This window comes from Ammodytes marinus (genome assembly GCF_949987685.1).
Source record: "Ammodytes marinus genome assembly, chromosome: 3".
In the NCBI taxonomy this organism is placed as follows: Eukaryota; Metazoa; Chordata; class Actinopteri; order Uranoscopiformes; family Ammodytidae; genus Ammodytes; species Ammodytes marinus.
In genome coordinates, this window is record NC_137232.1 from 14,296,694 (window position 1) to 14,318,874 (window position 22,181).

The 22,181-nt window shown below is 40.3% G+C and overlaps 1 protein-coding gene across 1 annotated transcript in view; it reads left to right on the top strand.

The window, feature by feature from the left end:
• The first annotated feature begins 1,033 nt into the window (after positions 1-1,033).
• LOC307271398 (alpha-actinin-4-like) overlaps positions 1,034-22,181 on the top strand; it is an 80,408-nt gene continuing 59,260 nt past the window's right edge. The window contains exon 1 of the mRNA XM_080053835.1: positions 1,034-1,436. Within this exon, the coding sequence (XP_079909961.1) occupies positions 1,308-1,436 (129 nt within the window). The 5' untranslated portion in view covers positions 1,034-1,307. The remainder of the gene's footprint in view (positions 1,437-22,181) is intronic.

Consider the following 22,181-nt stretch of genomic DNA (forward strand, 5'->3'; position numbering starts at 1 on the left):
CACTCTAGATTTTTTTTCTTCAAATCTACCAATATTTTCTGTCATTTCAAATTATTCATACTGATTACATTTTTTTTTTAAATAATGTCTATTTGTGCTGATTTGATCCCTTTTTAATTTTTCCCCTTACCCCTTTCTAGCTAAAGTGAAATCTTATTAAAAGTTTAGTGTTACAATAATAGGTGTCACATCGTCAAGGATGGTAACATTAACTAGAAGCAGTAATAATAAAAATGGCCACTTTAGTTTACTTATATTTATGATTACATTTGAAAAGTGTTTTTTAATTTGACGCCTCACGCCTGTCTTTTTTTCTTTATATATTTTGTATCAAAATATTGGAAGGGGAAATTTTTTATCCTATTTGAAAATTTGGGGAATCTGTCTCCCTCAACGTATTGCAGGATATTTTAACCAATACCGTAAATACGGCCTTGATTATGTGTATTTAAGCATACACTCCTTTTTTGTGTCTTTTTGATTAAGTTAGAAATGGACTCTACTATTGACTGTTCGTTTTTGTAGACAACTAAAAAAAAGAAGAAAAAAAAGTGAAAGCCCACAATTACTTTATAACGCTCTATTCACCTTTAAGTTAGGAATGGATCCTTACCCTTTACTGTTAACTGTTTATTATAGATGACCACTATTTTTGTAAAAGAAAACTAGCTCAAATTAATTGACCAAAAAGTGAAAGCCCACCATTGCTTTGAAAATCCAATACTATATAATAAGGCACACACTTTTGTTTTGTTGTCTTTTTCATTAAGTTAGAAATGGATCCTCCCACAACTGTAAACTGTTTTTTCAATTGACCACTTTTGTTTATGTAAAAAAATAAATAAAAAACGTAATAAAAATGAAATCACAAAAAAAAAGTAAAAGAAAGTGAAAACCCACCATTACTTTGAAAGTCCCCACCGGACCCTCCTCCCCTCTCTGCCTCCAGCTTGTCCCAGCCCCTCCCGCCCCCCTAACCCCGCCCCCGCAGCCTGTAGGAGCGGCCGGTCCCTCCTCCCAGCGCCGACACAGTTCACAGGGAAAAAGCTTTTTCTTTCTCACAGCAGCAGCGGGGATTTTCTCACTGCACACGCCGGATATTCATCACAATTAGAAATACATAGTCTATCTACACACACTGCTGAAAGCGTAGAAGAACAAGAACTCCATTTATCTCCCCATCCCAAACCACTAAATTTGGGGCCTATTTTTCCACCAATTTTCCCCCATTTTTTGTACGTTTTTTTTACGCCTATCCTGATAGCGTGAAACCTCGGTGGCGCATTTGGGTCCTTTCAGCCTTTGACATGGTCGATTATCACGCGTCTAATAACCAAACCTCGGCCGGGGCTGGTGTGCAGGTTCACATGGAGCAAGAGAACGAGTGGGACAGGGACCTTCTGTTGGACCCCGCGTGGGAGAAACAGCAACGGAAGGTAAGGGAACCAACCACCACATTTTTTAGGCTACAATATCGGCTATCTAAGGCCGAGTTTGGGCGTCTGGAAACGGGCTAGGAGTAGTCGCCTAAGGCTTGGGGTAGTGTTGGCGCAGAGAAAGGGGGAAAATGGCAGGGGAAAGGGGTCGGAATTTGGGATTGGATATGGTGAGAGGTGGATAGTGGAGGTCATATTATAGGCTAGACCGAGTTACATATGGGCCTATGGGTGTTCTTTGCCCCAGAAACCGAGACAGTGCCCCACTTTCAGGGCTGTTCCGACCATTTTCTCACAGGCTGCTCCTCCCCAAAACCTCCCTCTCAATGTCAAGATGTTCGTTCTCACTTTGCTATCATGTTAAATTCTAACTATTAAGCATTTTAAGAACTCGACACCATTGAAAATGAGGGTCACCCCTCAATTGGTCTCTCGAGGATAAATAAAAGTTAAATGAAAAATTTCTAGATTTGTGTGTGTGTGTGTGTGTGTGTGTGTGTGTGTGTGTGTGTGTGTGTGTGTGTGTGTGTGTGTGTGTGTGTGTGTGTGTGTGTGTGTGTGTGTGTGTGTGTGTGTGTGTGTGTGTGTGTGTGTGTGTGTGTGTGTGTGTGTGTGTGTGTGTGTGTGTGTGTGTGTGTGTGTGTAGCCCTACTTTATTTCAACGATTTTCTCCTGCCCAAAAATCTCTCTCTTCAATGTCAAGCTTTGTGTTCACTGCACACTCTGATATCAAGGCTCATATCTTCTTATATTTTGCTGTGAATTAAGCATTACGTGTGTGTGTGTGTGTCCTATGTCCTCACACTAGCTACTGCTTTCACTCACTCTTTGAAGGCTAGGCATTGACTGATAGCTATTTTTTTCCCGGCACTTTTTCGCCCACTCCCGAGCGGAAATAGGGCGTCACATTGTTGCAAAACGAAATAGAAAAACAATCCTAACTGTGATTGCTTTGTGTGGGCATTTTGGGCTGTAAATAGCAGCTAAAAGGTGTTTTTTTGTAAGGGTTTGGTGTGGTATCAAGGCGCCCTATGTATGTGTGTCCCACTTGTCTTGTCTAGGCCGATATGACTGAATGTAGGCGAGGCAGTCTTGACAGGAAGCTGACCGATTCTGGTGCGTTCAAGACCGATATGTAAAGATATGTAACTCTGAGGCTGCTGTGATTCATTGTAGCCACAATTCAAAATTGATGTTACATTGAAAACCTAATGATTTGTTCTTTCGGAAGGTTTAACTAGTCTATTAGCTTTTCCATAACCAAATGGTCGTGCTTGGGACATTTATCTCATGGTTAGCAACTTTTTTTGAAACCCTTTTGAGTTAAGAAGGCTGCAGTTGTGTTAAAGTATCACTGTTCTCATCTGACAGGTCTGGGGTAGGGAAAAGTCATTATTTCGTTAGGTGTTGATATCTAAACGAGACAGTAGCTCAAATTCCTCTATAGTCTAATATTACACCAATCAAACCCTCCATATAACACCCCATACATTTATGGTTAAGAATAGAGTTTTTGCTTGTTGAAACAAGGCTTAAGTTACACATACTGTAGGTCTTTCTTAGATAAATACGGACGGTAAAAGGGTCAACAACGTGGGATGTTGAGGGCCCTGTGTGTGTGTGTGTGTGTGTGTGTGTGTGTGTGTGTGTGTGTGTCCTAGGCATAGACATAATAAATTATGTCTATGGTCCTAGGCCCCAAAATGCTAACATACCTTGCAATACTTCGAATCCCCCTTGAACAGGCTAGCAGTGAAAACCAACCACTATTGTTCACTTTACTAAGGTGACCGTCTTTTTTTACCCAATGTTTAGTCATCTGCCAGCTCACAATACAAACCCATTCAAGCCTTTGATTATATTTAAAAATGTGAAATGTCCACTCCACCCATATGATGGCATTTATCTCTCGTGACTACCTTTGACACTTGGAACAACACTAAACCTATCTTGTGAGCTTGTTAGTTTTTGTCTTAACCCTTATAAGGGCGTGTTAAGAGGCATTATAAGTAGGAGGATGATTGGAATACCCATTGCCTAACAGTGTGGAAGGATTGAGAAAGAGGGTGTGTTTCCATGTGTGTATCTTAGTAGCACAGAACTAGCCACATCCCTGGAATAGTTACTAGTGGTGGGACAGCATGCCTGGGTTTGAATCCTGCATCTTTATTAGGCCACGCAGTTGTGTAGCCGAAAACATCACACATTCTTTCAAAAGATTAACATCAAACCCTGGCTCACCATTCCTTCACTGTTGAGACAAGACACTGCAGGCGAAAGCACTGTTTTTTCAAGCACAATTACTGGTTAATTTTGAGATTTTTTTGGGCTGTTTTGCTTCCATAACATGTCTTCCTTCATACTAGTTTTAAATACAAGGTTTAAAATGTCTAAGTGTTTATTTGACTAAACCTTGTCTGTTTGCGGATGTGTGGGTGTCGTATACAACCATCTTTAACAACCATTATCTCAACATTCCTTTTTTCCCAACACTTTGAATTAAAATCTCGACTTCTATAGCACTTACATCAACTACACTTTCCATAATCATTCTCAGCACAATTCTGAAGGTTATTTGAGCAATGATTTTTTCTTATGTTGAGAACTGTCTGATTTATAAGACATTTTGTTCTTTAAAACATGCTGAAAATGCATGTTAAAGACCTTTAGTATTTAACTTGTGCTGGTTAGTTGACTGTGTGGGGGACTCACTGCCTGTTGGTTTAGAGATGGTCAAAGTTTCTTCAAAAGGAAAACTAAGCTAGCAATAATTAACAGTGAGCGCATGTTCCGTGTGTGTGTCACCAAGGGTAAATTCCTGCTGTGTATTCACGCTCACTGTTGCCAGTTATTGCATTGAGAACATGCCTCCCTATGGAATATCAGAGGGAAAGTGACTTAATGAGTGTGGGAATGGGACGGTCCCGCGCGTGTGTGCGTGCGTGTGTGCGTGTGTGTGTGTGTGTGTGTGTGTGTGTGTGTGTGTGTGTGTCAGGGCCTAGTACATAAGGTCAAGTGAACTACAGGAAAGTTTTTGATTGGAAGCACAGTTTTCACTCCCCTTCTTCTGCTGACTTTTGCATAGTTACAATGTTGAGTAATACAAGAAAAAAGCAAGTCAGAAATGCTAAGGTTTTTTTTTTTGGCATTCTTGTCTTTACAGTGTAGGCTTAACCCACTTTGTGTCAACTCGTTTGGCAATGGCTTGAATGTAACAGACATTCCTTTTATATGAAAAAGTTACACACTATAGTTTTGAAAAAAGACAATTGGCACCTGGTCAGATAATTACTTTAATTTCACCCTTTTACTGAAATACAAACTTTACCATTCCTGCATATATAAGACTAATTTCTGTGTGTGTGTGTGTGTGTGTGTGTGTGTGTGTGTGTGTGTGTGTGTGTGTGTGTGTGTGTGTGTGTGTGTGTGTGTGTGTGTGTGTGTGTGTGTGTGTGTGTGTGTGTGTGTGTGTGTGTGTGTGTGTGTGTGTGTGTGTGTGTGTGTGTGTGTGTGTGTGTGTGTGTGTGTGTGTGTGTGTGTGTGTGTGTGTGTGTGTGTGTGTGTGTGTGTGTGTCTGCGTTTTTGGCAGATCCAGGGGTTTCTCCTTCCAGCTTGTTTCCAGTGTTCCTATTCGTAGATTTCCAAACACATTTCCCAACACAGAGAGAACCTGGACGTGTGTGTGTGTGCGCGAGACCCAACTGAGTGTGTATGGCAGGAACAGCTCCCGACCTGACAAACATGTTATTAAGTCTCTCTCACTGTTCACTGGTTGCTACTGCTACTCGTTGAAACATGTCAAAATACGCACTGACGCCACCAGAGCTTCCATTGTAACTGTGTGTGTGTGACAGTTAGGCACATATTTCTCATGTCGTGAGGCGAAAGTACAGCTGGGGAGGGGGAGCTAACAAGGGAAGCAGTAAAGTACACATGACAGCAAAAGCATTCGACATTCTAACGTTACTAAAGACTCAAACTATTTGGCAAGATCATGTAGTTTAGAAAGCAGATAACGGAATTATTTGGGGTTTTTTTTATACAAAAAGTAAAACTCTAGATAATTAGCTGTAGGTTTTTTTTTAAATAAAATAGTTGAAAGAAAGTGTCTTGGGTGTGTGTGTGTTTTAAGGCGCGGCACTACAGGTAGATAGAGTATCATTTTAACTTTTAGATATTGTCATGTTGATTACATTAAAACAATATTTTTTTGTATTACTTTTATTACAGAATTGTTTGAATAAATATGCAGCTTTGGCAATATTTAAGTTTTTATGCGTCATTAACATCTCTTTAAAAAATCTTTGGTCATGAAATTCTTTGAAAAAAAAGTGATGAAATTTGGTAAAACAGTTTTCCAGTCCTCGACATAGTAAAAAATTAAAAACTGAAGTTTTGTGGGGAATTTTTTTTTAATTTACACAAATTTTCACCCGTGTTTTAAAAATTATAAAAAAATCCCCAAACATGTCTTACGTTATGTGAAATTGTTCCTTGAATTAGTATTGTTTAAAAACTAGTGTGACTGTTTTTCTGAGTGAGTAAAGTGAGCAAACTTAACAGTTATCAAATCAAATGTCATGGAAAGGTTTTGAGAATTCATTGATTAAAAACGTGTCTGAAGGAAGTGGAACCCTGTCCAGTGTTTCCCCTAGATTTTTTTTTAGGCCCGGTGGTAAAAGCTGTTAAAGAGTCTGTGCGCGGCGTGCGTACCAAATTTATTGTAGAAATTGACCAAAACTAACCGTAATATGGATGAGCCTCTTTTGACAGCCCGCTACAAATTAGGGCATAGGGTTATTATGCCTTCACATTCGGTACGTTTGTACATTTTGTGTTTCCCTCAGGATTTTTTGAGACTGCTGGGGGAGAATGGACCTTCTAGTGGGGTCTTGGGGCATGCCCCTGCTGAAGAAAACCTTTACCATTTTAAACTTAAATGCATCAATCTGGTGCACTTTGAGAAGCTAAATCTGATTTTATTTTTTTTGCTCTGTAAACAGCTGTCATATGTCCTGCCTAAAACAATTTTCTGGAATAATTTGGAGACACAAGCCATAAACTATTGAAGAAAAACACATGGATATGAAAATAAAATACAATAAACACTAAGACCATTAATTTCTGGAATAATCTGGATCATGATCTTTAATTTATTTAAATATTCATTGAAAATAAATAAATTAACCTAGGCTACACATCATGATTAGCCTATCAATCAAAATGTGTGCAAATTTAGCCAAATTTCATCCGACCATTATATTTCATGTAGCCTAGTTCTCAATTTAAAACATAAAAATAAAGTATCATTGAAAATACCAAAAAATAAAGCTTGTAGGGCTACAATAGCCTGCTGTTTTCAAGATAACTTGCTGCACTGTCTCAGCTGTTGATACAGATTGGTTGCCTAAATATCTCCAGTGTATGCCATGGACCTATAAAGGAAGGTTCTTTCTCGTCAGTTTCCCTGTTTGACATGTGCGCTCCGAATGCACACGCGCATCGCGCCGAGGCGCGCAGACAAAAAAATATAATAATTAATAATTATTATGTTTTGATTTTTTTTCGGGCAGCTGTTGGCCTGGCGGGGGGGTCCCGTTGGCCTGGCCTGTATAATGGTAGGGGAAATGCTGTCAGAAATAACTCTTTCATGGAACTAATGCAAAGCGCTCTAGCTGTTATCAGGAGTGTTCGCGTGTGTGTGTGTGTGTGTGTGGGTGGCTGCTACTACTGGCTTCCTCATGAATCAGTTTCAACGTCGACTCAATCAGTTTGTGGTCAGCGACGGATGTTTATTTGGATTAATTTCCATACACTGACAGATGTGGCATTCCGTTGCTTTGCACTGTAGTGATTGGAGCAAAGTTAATGTGACATAACTTTACACATTTCCTGCTTTTTAACTTGTTAGAGGATATTATACACACACAGTAGGGCTGGGCGATATGGACCCAATCTTATACCACGATATAGGTAATTTTATATCACAATATGGATATATATCACGGTATAGTATTTTTCCTTTAAATTCAATGGATTACAATAACCGTACTGAACTTTAATCACATTAGATTATTTTCATCTTTTGCTTGGAACTTAAATTTCCATACAAAAGAAAAACTGGTGCAACATACCACACCAGTCTGGCTTTAATCAGTCAGTGCAAAATAAAAATGACAGCATCAACCAAAGACTAGTAACACATCAAACACTCACAGAGATTTTTTTAAATGGCTGCCAAGGTGGGCAGTTGGGCACAATGTTAGATTGTTCATTTTGCTGCCTACATTCACAAGCTTTGATGACACACACACACACACACACACACACACACACACACACACACACACACACACACTGTCTCCTGCTGCTACAGTCACTTAAACTGGCTAAGATCTGTCTGATAAGCTGCCAGTGTACTGTTTTCCTTCCTGTTTCAAAAACAACATTTTAGAAGAATGAAAGAGGCTGACAAAATGTTTGCGGGAGGTCGAGCAGATAGCAACAACAATAGACAATGCTCTGTGTGTGTTTGTAGAGAGTTAAAAGGAGAAGCGATTTCATTGGTTGTCTGGGGTTGTGTGTGTGTGTGATTGGCTGATTCAGTGTAACAGGGACAGACATGATTTGGGGTGTGGCACATACAAGAGGAATAAACTATTCTGATTTAAAACTGCTATGTTGAAAGCTGTAGAGCAGATATACAGCTCTGGAAATAAGAGACCAGTCTGGATTGTTCTTATATCTTCATCTCTACATAACTTATTGAAAATGTGACAAAAAAGGTATTGGAATTTGGTAGAAATGTTTTCAATAGTTTATATTTTAAAACAAAAATGTTCATTCTACTCATATAAACATATATAAATAGTAAAACGAGAGAAACTGAACATTTGGAGTGGTCTCTTAATTTTTTCCGGAGCTGCAAATGAGCTACGCCTCTAGAAATGTGTATTAATTCAACAAAGATACATTTTTATAAGTAACTGACAAGACCAGGATCAGGCCAATGCAGGTCCAACACCTGTAGTGTAAGCAATGATAGCACTTCTAAATCAAATAAAACCATATTAAAGTCAGTATTGAGTTTCAATGAATGAACTTATTAATTAGTAAGTAGTGTTCTTGACATATAATCTCAACTCCTCTAGGTCCAAGACTGAGAAAAGACTTATAGTAGAAATTAAATGTGGTCAATTTTTGAGCTCTTTAAAAGTGATCTGGAGCACTACAGCAGTATTAAAAACCCTCTTTGTGATGAATTTCTTCCTGCTTGACCAGAATAAAATCCAGGGGGCAAACTCCTACAATTCCCAGAAGTCCACACTGTATTTGAACTTCGCACAATTCCAGAATCCAGAAGCACATTCCAGTTCTTTCAGTTGTAATGTTAGAACTTTGCACTCCGCACTATACAAGGCATTTTGTGCCTGTGTGGGGTGATGTCAGTCCAACAGGCAGGCAGTGGGCTTTTGGTGCCAGCTGATTCCAGGTCAGCTGTGGGAAAGCCCTCCTCAGCTGTGTGTGTGTGTGGAAACTAAACAACGAACAAGTCAGTCAAGCAGACAGACAGAGAGTGGACAGAGCAGTGAGGAATGTGCCCCCCCTCCCCCTAACACACACAGAAAGACACACACACACACACACACACACACACACACACACACACACACACACACACACACACACACACACACACACACACAAAGATACACACACAAACACACACACACACCCCTCTGTCTTCCTCTTTGGCGGTGGTGAGAAAACCAGTGTTGCCAGGTCTGCTTTTTAGAAGCGACTTGTCTTTGTAAAGTAAAGCTGTTTACACATTTCTGCTGCCTATTCGATCTCTCTGCCCATTTGATTATGTTTAAATGAGCTGTATCTCAGCAACTGGTTTTGATATCGGACGCAAGATTTACTTAAACTTTTAGAAATGTTGCCGGTTGCAGTATTTTTTTATACAAATTAAATCGAATCATTTTAACTGAGCAGCTCTGTGTTTGAAGAAATGGTCAAATGGTTTATATGGTTTATACATATAAGGTAGCACCTATTGGGCTGGGGTTTTAAGGTTTGAAGGGCTTTGTTGCTTGTTTCTAATGTGAGATCTGGCAACCCTGGAGGGAGCATGCGGGGGAACATTCCTTTGGCCCATTATAGCTGCTGGCCAGAGGGAGGGGGCGCTCTGCTGAAGGGAGGGGGGGACGGGGCGTGTTTTCAGACTGAGTTGGGGGTTTGTAGGATTGCAGATGTGGTGTGTTTGTGTGTGTGTGTTTGTGTGTGCGTGTTTGTTTGTGTGTGACAACTATTTTTTGTGAGAACCAATTTTAGTTTTCAACCTTAAGAGTAGGGCTGCAACTAACGATTATTTTGATAATCGATTAATCTGTCGATTATTTTCTCGATTAACCGATTATTAATCGATTAGTGTTTTGGTCCGTAAAATGTCAGAAAATGGTGAAAAATGTTGATCAATTTTCCAAAGCCCATGTTGACGTCCTCACATGTTTTTTTATGTCCAAAACACAAAGATATTCCAGTTTACTGTCATAATAGGATTAAAGAAACGAGAAAATATTCACATTTGAGAAGCTGAAATCAGAGAATTTGGAATTTAATTTATTAAAAAATTACTCGTAACGATTAATCGATTATCAAAATAGTTGCCGATTATTTTAATAACCGATTAATAATCGATTCGTCGATTAATCGTTGCAGCTCTACTTAAGAGTGAGGACATTTTGGGCGGTTCTCACTTTGGGACAGGCCTTTTTAAAGGGCTGTTTGAGGGTTAACAACACTGGATTTTAAGGTTCAGGTATGAATTTGGTTTAGGTTAGGGTTAATGTAAGGGCTGGGGTTAGGCATTTAGTTGAGATGAGTATGGTTAGGGTAAGGGGCTGGTGAATGCATGAATGTCCTCACAAAGATAGAAGTGTGTGTGTGTGTGTGTCAGGGGAATATGGTCCTTGGAGGGGAGTGTGTGGGGGGGGAGGGTGTAGCCAAAGTTTCCAGCCGGTGTGGCGGATGTCATGGCGCCAAATCTTTGTTTACAGAAATATGTTTCAAACTGTGATTGAACGCACTTTGGAACTAGTTGCTTTGTTCCGCGTACAGCGGGCAAGTTCAAAGTACAGAAAACACACACACACACACACACACACACACACACACACACACACACACACACACACACACACACACACACACACACACACACACACACACACACACACACACACACACACACACACACACACACACACACGTTTGTACGGCTATACTTCTGAGGACATTCATGGACATAATGCCCCTTACCCTAGCCATAAACAATACATGCCTAACTCCAGCCCTTACACTAACCCTAACATACACCTAATTAATACCTGAACCTTAAAACCTAGTGTTAACCCCCAAACAGCCCTTTAAAGGTCTGTCCCAAAGTGAGAACTGGCCAAATGTCCTCACTATTATGGTCTAAAAAAATTTTTTTTCATTTTTTTTAAGATATTTTTTGGGGCATTTTTATGCTTTATTGACAGTGCAGAGACAGAGGTAAAAATGGTCTAAAACTTGAATCGATTCTCATAAAAAGTACACACACACACACACACACACGCACACACACTCTATCAAATGAGTTGATAGTGTAGCGTGTTGCCCAGGGCTGGTATTGACGTTGGCTGGAGAGCCTGTGTGTCGGGCGGTGTTTCTCTTTCAAAGAGATTTCTTTACGGTCTGTTTGTCTCCCATTCTCTGTGTGTGATGAAGGAAGGGGGTGTGTTTGGGGGGCAGGGGTGTGAGTGTGTGTGTGTGTGTGGGGGGGGGGGGGGCTTCTGAATGCATCTGAATTTCTCTCGCTAGGTTTCTATCAAAAAATGTAACAACATTTTGAAATTTTGCAAATAATATTAAAAAAATTGAGAATTTTGTGCATTTTCTTCATGGGTTTGGAGTGGATAAACTCCACTTGTATGGTATGAAGATGGCCTTATAGGCAATGTAGCGTAACATGGGCTGTATTAAAAAAGTATGGCTACTACGCCACAACTCTTTCAAAGTCAAAAACCACCAAAAGCAAACGTTAAAAAACATTTAGCAAATTAGAGGATTTGTTTTGAGTTTTCATCACCCTTTTCAGATGTAATAATACTTTAAAATGCACATAAAATGATAGAAACCAAGCTATTGAAGTTATGAATTCCTGGCTTCAGTGTATGGCTGACATAACCTTAGCACGCTCGCTAATTGTGTCTGTGTTCACAAGCTTCCTTCTTGGCTGTGTTGTGCATAGTTATGAGGATTACTAAATGGCATTTCCCACTGATGAATTGAAATTGGCAACAATGGGGACTGAGAATTTCCTCTTGGTGGGTTGCCAGGTTTGGTGGGTTGCCAGGTTTTTTAGGGCTTATAGTTCAGACTAAACTAAATGTTCTCCAAGTTACTTTATTGGGAATTTCTTAAATATATATTTTATTTTATTTTATTAATTTGTTAGAAAATATAAAAGTGAACACATGGTTAAAAAATAATAGTAAATCTCCAAGTGTATCCTTAACAAAGGCATAAACTGGCTGAGCCCTTTGATGCATTTACCATTGTGTTAAACAATCGCTAGCCGTCTAGTATGTCCGTTGACCTCTGTATTTTTAACCCAAGTACACGGCTGGATATGCAGAGTTTCAAAAATACATTGAATATTGGAGACTAGGAGTTCAAACCATTTGGCACTTAGTCATAAAATATCTCTCTGCAAGTGTATTTATGTAGCACAATTCAGACACAATTCAGGCCACTCAAAGTGCTCCACAGGGTCATGAAATACATCAACATTTAAATACATCAAGCATAGAATACACTTTAGAAAAGTGAGAACTTTTTTTGATAGTTAAGATTACTGAATACATTTATCAAGCATTTTAATGAAGGAAGGAGGAGTGGCTCTTTTTCCTGGTGTCTGTCAGTTGTACTGGAACTCAGGTGATTTGTGCTTAGAGGTGATAGGGACATTTCTCAGCAGAGAGTGTGTGTGTGTGTGTGTGTGTGTGTGTGTGTGTGTGTGTGTGTGTGTGTGTGTGTGTGTGTGTGTGTGTGTGTGTGTGTGTGTGTGTGTGTGTGTGTGTGTGTGTGTGTGTGTGTGTGTGTGTGTGTGTGTGTGTGTGTGTGTGTGTGTGTGTGTGTGTGTGTGTCTTCAGCGCACAGGGAAATAAAGTGAGGAACAGATTTGAAACAATGTTCATATTAAAACAGACCTAACTGTATTCAGCTTTGCACTCGGCAAGTTCCTCATTAACAAACACTGTTGTTTAGTGGAATGATCACAGTAACCACACCTCACCTCAGGGCTGGGTGGGACTGGGTATATTTGGAATTTCATCGATTCTGTGTCCAATTCCAGTAAGATTTTAAAGAAAGAACTGTGTGGCAAGGTAAAGCCACATTTTGATCTTTTGCCACTTTCACAGACTTACTGTTCAGTTTATTTTTTTATTTCAAAACACACAAACACACACACACACACACACACACACACAGGCATGACTTAGGCTCTTCCTTGCAGGCATAGGGTAGGAAACCATAAACGGAACTAAAATGAAAATGTTGGTTCTCATAACATGTTTTTGAATTTCTCTCTCTCCCTTGTGTCTACATGGGTGGAGAGTGCAGATAGCCAGATACAGTAGATTTTATACTATTTATATAAACATGTATCTGTGAGCCTGACACTCGCGCTTTGCAGGGCTACGGAGTGTATTTTTGGAAACACCACTTCGCAGCTCTGCTATTATTCTGCACCTGAGAGAGAGAGAGACAAACACACGCACATGCACATGCACACAGGCACACGGTTTCATATTCAATAAAAATTTCATCATAAAATAGACCAAGAAGCAAAGCCATGTTCTCACCGTTGCTGTATTTCACACAGTGTCTATGAGAAAAGCTTGTTTCAGACACCAGAGGCTATAGATAGATAGATGTGCATCCCCTGAAACAGTAACGCACTTTGTTCATTGTCTTATAAGAGGCTATTTGAGCGTGTGTGTGGTTGGTGTTGTGTGTTACATGCTGTTTAGGTGATGCTCTGGTCTAAAGTGTGAAGATTCTCTTAGAGCTAAATGCTTTTGAAACTTGATGGAAACATTTGTGTTGTTAGTACATAACTCGATAATGTATAAATAACATTGGCTTTGTCATTTAGTGAAGTTTAATGCAAAATCAATACATATTATTGGGCTTTTTAAAGAGGACCATACCTATTGAATTACCATATGGTTTAAAAAAATATGTACACAGTTTATTAGTCACAAGGAAGCACCACTCAGCCCGAAGACAATTACATAGGTTGAATTCTTGTGTGTGGTGAATTTGTATTGTTCACTTTCTATGAGATTGTCCTCAATCTGGTCATCCTCTGGGGGCCGAAGTGTCTGTGCAGCAACATCTGTCACACACACACACACAGTCACTCACTCACTGCTACGCACACACACACACACACACACACACACACACACACCATTCCAGCCAGATTACACCCCATCTCACATGACCAGATTATAGTCAGATCTGACATATACAGAACGTGATCAGACACAAATCCACCAGCTGTAGTCATAGAAACGCCATCAGTAATGTACAGCCCCCATAGTAAACAATAGGTTTAATTTAGCGTAACTTCTACTAATTTGGCTGTACTGTAGAATAAAGCTTGGTGGATCTCTGCATACATAGCACATAGCCACACCTAGACAGGTTATGCTTGTGTGTGTGTGTGTGTGTCTGTGTGTGTGTGTGTGTCAAACAGGCCGTGCTAGTCTGGTGACAAAGACTAAAGGCCTCTTGCTTCAAATGGGAAATGCTCACACACACACACACACACACACACACACACACACACACACACACACACACACACACACACACACACACACACACACACACACACACACACACACACACACACACACACACACACACACACACACACACACACACACACACACACACACACACACACACACACACACACACACACACACACACACACACACACACACACACACACACACACACACACACACACACACACACACACACACACACACACACACACACACACACACACACACACACACACACACACACACACACACACACACACACACACACACACACACACACACACACACACACACACACACACACACACACACACACACACACACACACACACACACACACACACACAGAGAGAGAGAGCAGTCATGTGGAGGGGATGTAAGGCTGGGTCAGGGGTTTAGCACGGAAGCTACACGCGTCTACCTGACGTTGGTACAGCTGGGATCTGTATTAAGTGCTTAGTGTTTTTCAAACCGAACATATGTAAAGACCGTCTGTGTGTGTGTGTGTGTGTGTCCTCTGCAGTTGTCTCTGATTTCGTCAGCTAGCTCCTTGTTGTTTTATTTAACAGGTTTGTAACTGGGGCACTGGGTGAAGAGGAGACAGGACAGACAGACAGACAGACAGAATGAATGAATGAATGAATGCAGCAGGCATTTCATTTCATTTTCATTTTCCCTTTATTTCTACTGGAGAGATCCTTTAGGGCTGACCCTCATTTCCAAATGACGTATAAACAACAATGGAATAGAATATAGTGGAATAAAAATCTATCAACGCGACCTCCTCAATGCTAGAGTAGCCCGATAAGCATTTACAATTGTTAATGTAATGATAAATTTGGGGCGACTGTGGCTCAGTTGGTAGAGCGGGTCAGCCGATGATCAAAGGGTTGGAGGTTCGATCCCCGCCCTGCCACCTGTGTCATAGTTGTTGTGTCCTTGGGCAAGACACTTCACCCACCTTGCCTCGTGTGAATGTCGATAGTTAGCCTGCTATCGGTGTATGAATGTGTGTGTGTGAATGGTAATGTGGGAAAGGAAAACAGGTCTCCCTTGCAAAAGAGTCTTCGGTCTCAATGGGATATACCTGTATAAATAAAGGTTAAAAAGAAAAAAAAAAATATATATATATATATTCTAGTCTTTTGATTAAATACTCTGCTTGTTTGATGCAGCCTTGAGATCTCATTTTTCTCCTCACGTTAATCTGCAGAAAATGTATTTGTAAACATGACAAATAAGTGGCTAAATGTAGGTATTTTAACCCTTGTATGAGGTTATAAATAGTGCAGACTCTCTCCCTGTGTTTGTAAACCTGAAGCAGTAACATGTCAGTTGAGCCTGGGGTGCTGCTTTCACATCTGCATTAAATATTTACACACAGTGCCTACTGGACTGCTCACTAGATATTCACACACAACACTCTCTTTGTGTGTGTGTGTGTGTGTGTGTGTGTGTGTGTGTGTGTGTGTGTGTGTGTGTGTGTGTGTGTGTGTGTGTGTGTGTGTGTGTGTGTGTGTGTGTGTGTGTGTGTGTGTTGCTATATTTAGGACTAAGCTGTTTTTTTTCTGGCCATTGGCAATAGCAATCCCGAATAGTTTTTCAGTGTGTGTATAATGCAGTCCAGCTCTGAAGTGATATTGTAACTATATTGTAGATTTATATATATTTCTTAAAATCCATATCTTTGCCTTTCCAGGTGCAGCCCGGGGCGAATTCATAACTTCAATGTGTTTTTCTCTGATAGTGCAGACAGTGGAGCGGGTCCCATTGAGACTTTAAACCTAGAGTACAGACACACATGGGAGGAATAATAGGGTGGAGGGTGGAGATTTTTTTTTAAGTTTTTCGTTTGTTTCTACAGTTTTAGAAGACAAAGAAGAAGAGCTCTGGAATGATATTGAACAAGTAAGGAAGAGTGTAAGGGCCACCGGAAATACGAAAAAAGAATAGTATGAAAAAGGACATAATATGGAAGAAAAATAGGCAAAAATAAAAAATAAATTTAGTGTCTTGCCTTATAGATGTCAATGTTTTTCCATAGAGTCCAAATGCATCGTTTGTGTTTTAATAATACTTTGCTTCTGAGTTATTGATCCTACATCTTTCCAACATTACCGCAGTCTTCCATATAACGTAGAGTTTATTGTCCACATTGTAATTCGTCTTAATTCACAAAATCCTATTTCAATTATTGTTATTTTTTTTCTTATTGTTGTACATATATAAGGAGAGAAGTCATTTAGACCCTCATACAGATAGATACAGTAAAGCTCTAGACAGACAGATGGATGATACACTAGTTACTGCAGGTTCACTGGCAGTTTATAGAGCTGAGAATACACACATGATTTGAACACACTACCACTACCACTGCTGCTGCTGCTGCTTCTGTGAATGGCCCCAGGGTTTGAAATGAAAATAGAAAGCTGGAGAATTCTTTCCCTCTTTCTATGTCGGGTTCTACTTGACTTCAGTCTTTCCTAGTGACGGAGAATAGAACAGCTCGTTAGGAGAAGTTGACATTTGTTTTTCACGTGGGAATGGTTGTGTGTCTTTGAAGGACAGTACTGATGGGAGAGAATGATTACTTAATATAATAAATCATTACCATTGACAAATGTGTTATTGCTACTGTCTGATATTCAGCGCCAAAAATGGGAAAAAATATTGTCATTTTGCTAAAAAAAAAATGTATGTGTCAGTTGTTAAGACTACAAGGCCCCCACACAATTTAGTTGCAAAGTTAAACATTTTGAGGTGCATGCTGTCGACTATCGACTATCTACATTAGGGCTGCAACTAACGATTATTTTGATAATCGATTAATCTGTCGATTACTTTCTCGATTAATCGATTAGTGTTTTGGTCCGTAAAATGTCAGAAAATTGTGAAAAATGTCGATCAATTTTCCAAAGCCCATGTTGACGTCCTCAAATGTATTATGTCCAAAACACACAGATATTTCAGTTTACTGTCATAATAGGATTAAAGAAACCAGAAAATATTCACATTTGAGAAGCTGAAATCAGAGAATTTGGAATTTTTTTATTAAAGAATTACTCGAAACGATTAATCGATTATCAAAATAGTTGCCGATTATTTTAGTAATCGATTAATCGTTGCAGCTCTAATCTACATGTGTTGGCGGTGGATGATTTTGACTTCACATAGCAGCCGTCTCGAAGACACACAGAGTATGAATGAATCGGCCTTAACTCACTTTGAGAGAGAGAGAGAGAGAGAGAGAGAGAGAGAGAGAGAGAGAGAGAGAGAGAGACTCTGAGAGACTCTGAGAGACTCTGAGAGACTCTGAGAGACTCTGAGAGACTCTGAGAGACTCTGAGAGACTCGTCTTGTCCTCCTGGGAGATTGTGTAGTTCAGGAGGAAAGAGGAAGGAAGACTCTGTGGTTTCTGAGGTTTACATCTCTTCCCTCTGTTAAATATAAAGACACCACACAAAAACTACACACCAAGGCAAGCCCTGTGAGTCAGGACAGACAGACAAGTATGACAGTATGGTGCCGCCTGCAGATCAGCCCTACTGTATACTGGTTTAATGGCGACTTCCTACCGGAAATAAGATTATTCATTGAAAAAAATTATTGATTTTAGTAGGACGTGATCCAACAGAACAATGTCCATGGCAACATAGCAATCCCATAGCAATAGGGAATTATCCTTAACAGCGGTCAGTTATCCCTTTCTATTAAATCTCTTGATCTTCTATTGTAGTGTGTGTGTGTGTCTCTATTGTAGACTGTGTTAAAGTGATAGTAACATTTCATCCCAAGCAGCTGCTGCAGTAGAAAGTGAAGCATTAATGTGGGTCAGGGAAGTCTTCTGCCCTGTGCACTACTATCCTGTCTGATCCAATCAAACACGGCCTCTAGCCTCTAGGGATTATTCAGCGTTGGTTCAGCCCGTTAACAAAGACTGCTGTGTAGCTGTGACTCACAGTGCTGGAGAGAGTGCACGGAGGGAGTGCACGTGAGGAGAGAGTGCACGGCGGGTGTGCACGTGGAGGAGACTGGTACCATGTAATAGCTTCATAGCAGCACGGTTTGTTTTAATATACATTTTTCACACTTTCATGTTTTGTTTTATAGGGACGGATGCTAACACTTAGAAACTTGAACATTACATTTCCAATGTACAGCATTATAGCTATTGCTCATTTCCAATGTCCATCCCTAGAAAAGGCTTTTAAACATCTTTTGAAAACACATATGATACATACCCATGTTGAAAAATAAACAACACTGTTATAAATGGATAAGTCTGATAGTCAGAACCAAACGTGGTTCCTCTGAAAGCCCCTTAAAGGAGGATGGAGATAATAGTACAGTTCACTATGTTGCAAAATGAGAATATGTTAGATTTTGAGGGGAATTTGGAAAACTATATATCTTTGAAAACTATATTTAATAAAACAACTAATGATTGAACAATGTGAAGCAGAGTTGTTCTGATGGATGAGATACTGAGAAGGAGATGCAGAGGTGTGGAGATGAGAATAGCTCCAGAGTCGTTGGCCTCGTTCACACCACATACACACTGAAAAGCATTTATGTTTTTAACACTTTCTAAAAATAAGATTCTGTTGTCTCTGGTTGCTTAGTAACAGCCCTGAAGCAGAAGGCCATGTATAATATGGTCCACTGTGGTGTCCTGCATACACACCACACACACACACACACACACACACACACACACACACACACACACACACACACACACACACACACACACACACACACACACACACACACACACACACACACACACACACACACACACACACACACACACACACACACACACACACACACACACACACACACACACACCAAACGCTGCACGAGCATTTACTCAGAGTTATTAAAGAGGTTTGAACCTGATCAACAGCTGTTACCAAACTGAATTGTAGCTACGGTAACAACAGTGGTGACAAACTAGTGAAAATACCCCTTTCTATTTTATTTTTTTAAATAAATAAATATACATCTTTAACATCACAATCTTAAGTTAAACAACGTCTCTATATTCTTGTCAGTGAAGCAGAGGAAACCAGTTTGAGTTTTGAGACATTCGAGGTGTGAACGTGTAAAATGAGGGGGGGGGGCGTGTGAGTGTGTGTGTAAAATGAGGGGGGGGGCGTGTGAGTGTGTGTGTAAAGCTCTGTCTGCATAACTGGGGCACGCGGATCATTGCATTAAACCAACTTAAGGTTTTAGGGTCGTGTTATGGGGGGAGTGTGTTGATGTGAATGTGTGTGTTGGCCGGTGTGTGGGATTCAGAATCATCACTGTGTAACCAGTCTTGGTTTTGCAAGTTAAGTGTGTGTGTGTGTGTGTGTGGGCACAGTGCAAAAAGGATAAAAACGTATAGCCTTCTTCTTATAGGTGAAAAACTAAGAGATGGTTTTAATATAGTCTCGTCGCATCTTATCAATTCCCTGGGATGTGTCACTCAGTGTTTGATGTCTGTCTGCATGCTGCTTTGCTTTGGCGTGTGTTTAAATGTGTGTGTGTGTGTGTTAGGGATGGCCATTTAGTATTTTTTCTTTAACCGGTTAACCACAAGAATTAACGGTTATTAACCGGTTAACCGTTAAGATTTAATGTAGCCTATTTATAGTGAAATACATGAAGCATTATAGCAGGCTCCCGCCCTTTTTTTGTTTATTCATTTAAAAACTATTCAGGGACCAGTAGCCAATTTAAATGCCTACAATCTGACATTCACACGGCACCTTGTATGGTGTGAGAAGAGGTCTAGTATGCGAATGTAGGAGCCGAAAGTGCAATAAGTGACTGAAATGTACATACAGTTACACACACACAGGCTTAGGGGATGGGTAGCCATTGCGATATCAAAATAAGAGTCCGGATTTGAGAGAAATTAAGATGATTTTTTATTTTTTTTAAACCGTTTAACCTTTAGCATTAACCGGTTAAAGATCTTCTTAACGGTTAACACCATGGACATCCCTAGTGTTTGTGTGTTTAAATGTGTGTGTCAGTCAGGCAAGCGTCCGGCCATTGAGTCATGAAGCCATAAAAGGGCCAGGGTGAGCTCTGGAATGTGTGACGGAGCTGCACCAAGGGGGGTGGTTTGGGGGGTGTGTGTGTGTGTGTGTGTGTGTGTGTGTGTGTGTGTGTGTGTGTGTGTGTGTGTGTGTGTGTGTGTGTGTGTGTGTGTGTGTGTGTGTGTGTGTGTGTGTGTGTGTGTGTGTGTGTGTGTGTGTGTGTGTGTGTGTGTGTGTGTGTGTGTGTGTGTGTGTGTGTGTGTGTGTGTGTGTGTGTGTGTGTTTTCCACGGGTCATCAACAAGCGGAAACTCAAGAGGAACAAACATCTTGCCGCTCCTGTTCCCGGGGTCTGGACCCTCTCAGTTCCTTTACGACATCTGTGTGTGTGTGTGAGGTCTTAGCTAGGTATGTGTGTGTGTCTCTCTCTCTATGCGTGTGTGTGTGTGAGGTCTTAGCTAGGTGTGTGTGTCCTTCCTCCTTTCCTTGGAACCAGGAAATATTTCAAAAAAATCTAGAAACAGTTTTGCCTGATATAGATTTGAAACCTTATCTCATAAGAAATACTTTAAGATCTGATGTTACCTTACGGTCACTGCCATGGATATTATTTAGCATTTCCTCTTCTTCTTATATAATGATTGATTGGCCTGTTTCTATAGTAACACCCCTACACTTCTAGATTTTAAACTTCCTCATTTCTGCAGTTGGAACTTGCAATATATCTTGCATAGTGTTTGTGTATTGACTGGACTTTCACCTTGAGTACATGGCTCAGTTAACACTAGTGCAGCCTGCATCCTGTCTGCTGGTCTCCTTCAGATTCTAGCTTCTAAACTTTGTGATTTGTGGGGAAACAATCTGAAATATTAACAGATTGAACTGTAGTGGTATAGGGACTTAAGTGTCTTCATAATTCATTTTCTAGATCAGCAGTGTCTCCATTTTTAGTCAAATAGTTTACAAATTATATATAAAAGTTACAAGGACTGTGCAGAGTTAGAAATGTTGTGCTTTATTTCTTCTTTATCAAGTCTCTGTTGCACAAAAACTTTGATATTTAACACTCACTCACTCACTCACTCACTCACTCACTCACTCACTCACTCACCCACCCACTCAGGTTATTTAAATTCAAAAGGGAGTCAAGGCCACCTAAGGACACATTGCTACACACACACTGTCTTGGACAAACACACACTTGTTGACACACAAGCTACGCGGTCTATGAAGGCTATAGCCTGTGAAGGCCGATTCGAAAGCCGAACGAGCGTTGTTAAACGAGACGGCCTCCGCAGGTCTCCGTTTACGAGCATTTCCGGTTTGCGTAACAAGTCGTTACCCTGCGTGACAACTCGCCGCTCCTGTGCTGCCAACGGAAACAGCCTTGTCAACGGAGGAAAAAATAAAAATAAGTTGCCTACCAGACGAAAAGAAAAAAAAGTACAAGAAGATGGAGCAACACGTTGCTGTTTTGTTATTTTTATTTTTATTTTATGCCATCTCTGAAAAAAAACGCAACGAATCTTGGGATATGTTGGGCCGCGAAGGATACATCTGATGCAGCCTTCAAAACCGTGAAACGAAGGCTGCATTTCTCGGCCGCATATGAAGGAGCCTTGCAAATGGAACAAGCCTTTGCACGCCGCTATGACGCAATCGGTCTTCAAATGCAGCCTTCGTAGGCTGCAACCCCTGAATTGAGATTCACCGACAGTCAAAAGCTTGGAGTTGTTGTTTCAGAATCACTTTCTTCTTCTGCGCTTTATTTTATGTCTTTGCTCTACTTGTCGTGTCATT